Here is a 3,140-nt window from a genome sequence, read left to right as displayed (position 1 = left end):
TCCGCCCTCCCCCCGCTTCCCCACCTCTTCCCACCCACCCCCCCAAATGCGGCGCCTGGGCCGCGGGGACCCCTCCCGACAATTTTTTCAATTGTCGGGAATGATAGAGCAGGGTCTGGGGATCCGAATGAGACCAAGAACGAGACCCCCGGAGCCTCCAGAATATTTTTATTGATTTTTTGAAAAGATGACGAAATCCAAAAAAGAGAGTGAGTGAGTGCAAGCGCCCGGAGTAGTGAGCGGCCCACGGGGGCGGCGGGGCCGGCGCTGCTGCGCCCTCGGCTTCGGGGTCCTTAAGCCCCTTCACCTTTGAGATTTTAAGTTCCCGGGAAGGACCCCCGCGCGGATGACCATGTAGATTGCCCCCAATTTCCTCGTCTTCATTCTTATCGCTTATTCTACTCCCCTCCCCTCCCCCCAAATCCAATATTTTTGTCATTTCCCGAGATTGTGCGATTTCCCTTTCTTCCTCCTTTCCTGATATTATGGTCTTCCCCCGACCCCGACCCCTTCCCACTCATGTCGTAGGTCTGTGAGGAGCAGAAGTGCGAAGAGGAGGTCTTTCCTCTCGCCATCAATTACCTGGACCGCTTCTTGGCCGGAGTCCCAACTCCGAAGACCCATCTGCAGCTGCTGGGGGCCGTGTGCATGTTCCTGGCGTCCAAGCTCAAAGAGACCATCCCGCTGACCGCTGAGAAGTTATGCATTTACACCGACAACTCCATCAAGCCTCAGGAGCTGCTGGTAATGACTGCCTCCTTCCTGCCTGCTTGCCTTTCTGCTCTGCTCTGGCCTAATCCGCCTTGACCCACCGCTCCCAGAACAAACTCTTAGGACCCCAAATTACCCATCTGTGAAATGTCCACCCTTCGGGAAGCTCTGACCTTTCCTATAGAGACTTTTTGTGTTCCTACTGTGTGCTGGACTGTATATACAAAGTACTCAGGCTCCGCCCATGCATAAGAGCCTCCTTCACAGAGGTTTGGGTTGGTGACACTCATTTGCAAAATGTGTGTGTGTGTGTGTGTGTGTGTGTGTGTGTGTGTAGTGGAGGTATACAACACTGTTAATGTTTTAATTAAATTCCCAATTTTCAATCACTGACTTCCGAGACAGTCATCAACCTCACCGTGATCCAGACGTGTTGTAACGTGTCTCCCAAGAACTAGGAGTTCAAAGGTACACTCTAGGGAATCTCTCAGTCTCTCCAGCATACCAGCACATAGTAGCTGTTCACTAAACACCAACTCACTGGCTTTTGAGCAGAGTCAAGTTTGGCCCTTTGTGGGAGGATTCGGAGGCGTGGAGTCCCATCTTCGGTGGGGCTATAACCTCTGTACAGACATGGGGATCTTGTCTGGGCTCTGGTTTTCTGCCAGCAAACCTTTTTCCCACCCAGTAGGACCCTTTGCCTCTGCAGCTTCACCCTTAAGACGTCCATGTAGCCGCAGTGTGGCATTGATTGAGTGGCCCCAGAGGCCCACCCTCAGTGATCTGCACACCCATCTCCCAACTCTTTGGAAGAGAGCCCCCTCTGTTCCTCTCCACCCTCCCTCCCTGCTGGCCAGGCCTGCAGCGAAGTCCACAGGGCTGGGACTGGCTGCCTGAACTGAGTTCTTTGTGAGAGGCCTTCCTCCCTGAGGCTGTGCTGCCACCTAGCGGCAGACATGTGCAAGGACGGGGAGGAATCTCCGAGAATGCAGAGGGGCATGAATGACCTCACCTTTGAACAGCTGCCAGATTTCAGCTGCTTCTGGTTTGGTCGGAGAGGCCCAGAAAGGTGCTTTCTTCTGGGAGATCTGCTTCCTTTAATAATGGTACAGGTCGAGTGGTTTATACTCACATTCTCCCGTGAGAAGGAGAGCTGGAATTTCAAGCCGTCTTGGAAGACCCTGATTGTTTAGAAGGCTGTCTGTGTTTTTACCCCCAACCTCCGGAAAAAAGCGAAGGCCGACATTAAAGCCAGTAAAGACAAACAAATGGGTAGAAATAAGATCCAGTTATTTTTTCCCCAAGGGAGACCAGGAAAAATAATGCTTTTGCATCACTGTTTCATCATGATGGGGGGCTCAGATCTTTTTAGAGCACCCCAATTTTTTTTGAGGGTCTGCCAAGCTAATTTGTATTTCTGCAGACACATCTGCCCTTTCCTAGTCTCTTTATCCCAGAAGTGGAGATCTAGAGGGGTCCTCCTATTTTACCAATGAGGAAGCTAAGACCAGGGAGGGGAGGGCAATGGCGGAGACCACACAGCCGGTGGGTGCCATGGGCAGAATGGGGCTCCGGTGGCTGGGGGGAAGAGAGTCAGTTTCCTGGGGTGAATGTGGGAGCGAGCTGCACAAACAGGCTGGTCTCAGCATCTCATTCTTCTGATGATGATTGATCAATAGACCTGTTTTCCCTCCGACAGCACCTTTTTTTAAGGCATTCTTTTTGACTCGTTTCCCTTGAGCATAATTCTCCCGGAAGTATCTCCAAGAGGGAAAGAAACAAAACATTTTTCAGTAGGTGGGCTGCTGGTGAGAGGCCCACAGACACCGGGTTAGCCCTGCGCCAGCATTTGGGCTGCATTCTTCTCTATGACTTCGAACAAGCACTTTAATCCTCTCCTGAATCCCCTCCAGCCGCAAAACGGGGTGGCCAGTGACCCTCTGGTCCTTTAGTTACGGTAACAAAAACCTGCGCAGACCCGTATGTGGAAGGGTGCGCGGTGTCTGGGTGTCGTTTCCTGGGGTCTTCTGCATTGTGTGTCCAGGGAAAGTCTTAGCAGCAGAGAGGAAAATGGTACTGTTGGCACCGACGCAGGCGAGCTAATTGGTTGCCGAGGATTTGGGCCAAGAAACCTACATTTGAGCTTCATTCTGTGTACATCATTTTTCCAGGAGGATGAAAAAAGTTACTCATTAATCCAGTCACTGATATATACAATAAGTTCCTATCAAAGGGTCACCACAACCTTGGCGGTATTTTACTGTGAATTCAGCCTTCTGGGTGGGCAGGCAAGAGCATCTTCTGGAAGTCAGGGTTGGATGGGGAGGTAGGGTGTGCAGCTGGAGAGGCTGAAGAAATAGCAGAAAGGACCATCGAGGCAGTGGCCACCTGGGCGCTCATTGGTTTCCGGGGAGCTTGACATTTGAAGC

The 3,140-nt window shown here is 51.8% G+C and overlaps 1 protein-coding gene across 1 annotated transcript in view; it reads left to right on the top strand.

The window, feature by feature from the left end:
* CCND2 (cyclin D2) overlaps nucleotides 1–3,140 on the top strand; it is a 28,271-nt gene that overhangs the window by 1,688 nt on the left and 23,443 nt on the right. Inside the window, exon 2 of the mRNA XM_086402385.1 lies at nucleotides 529–744. Coding sequence (XP_086258511.1) covers nucleotides 529–744 — 216 coding nt within the window. The remainder of the gene's footprint in view (nucleotides 1–528; nucleotides 745–3,140) is intronic.

Source organism: Bos grunniens, chromosome 5 (genome assembly GCF_055505025.1).
Source record: "Bos grunniens cultivar Pamir isolate PY7600 chromosome 5, Bosgru_T2T1.0, whole genome shotgun sequence".
Taxonomy (NCBI): domain Eukaryota; kingdom Metazoa; phylum Chordata; class Mammalia; order Artiodactyla; family Bovidae; genus Bos; species Bos grunniens.
This window is presented reverse-complemented; position numbering and strand designations above follow the sequence as displayed.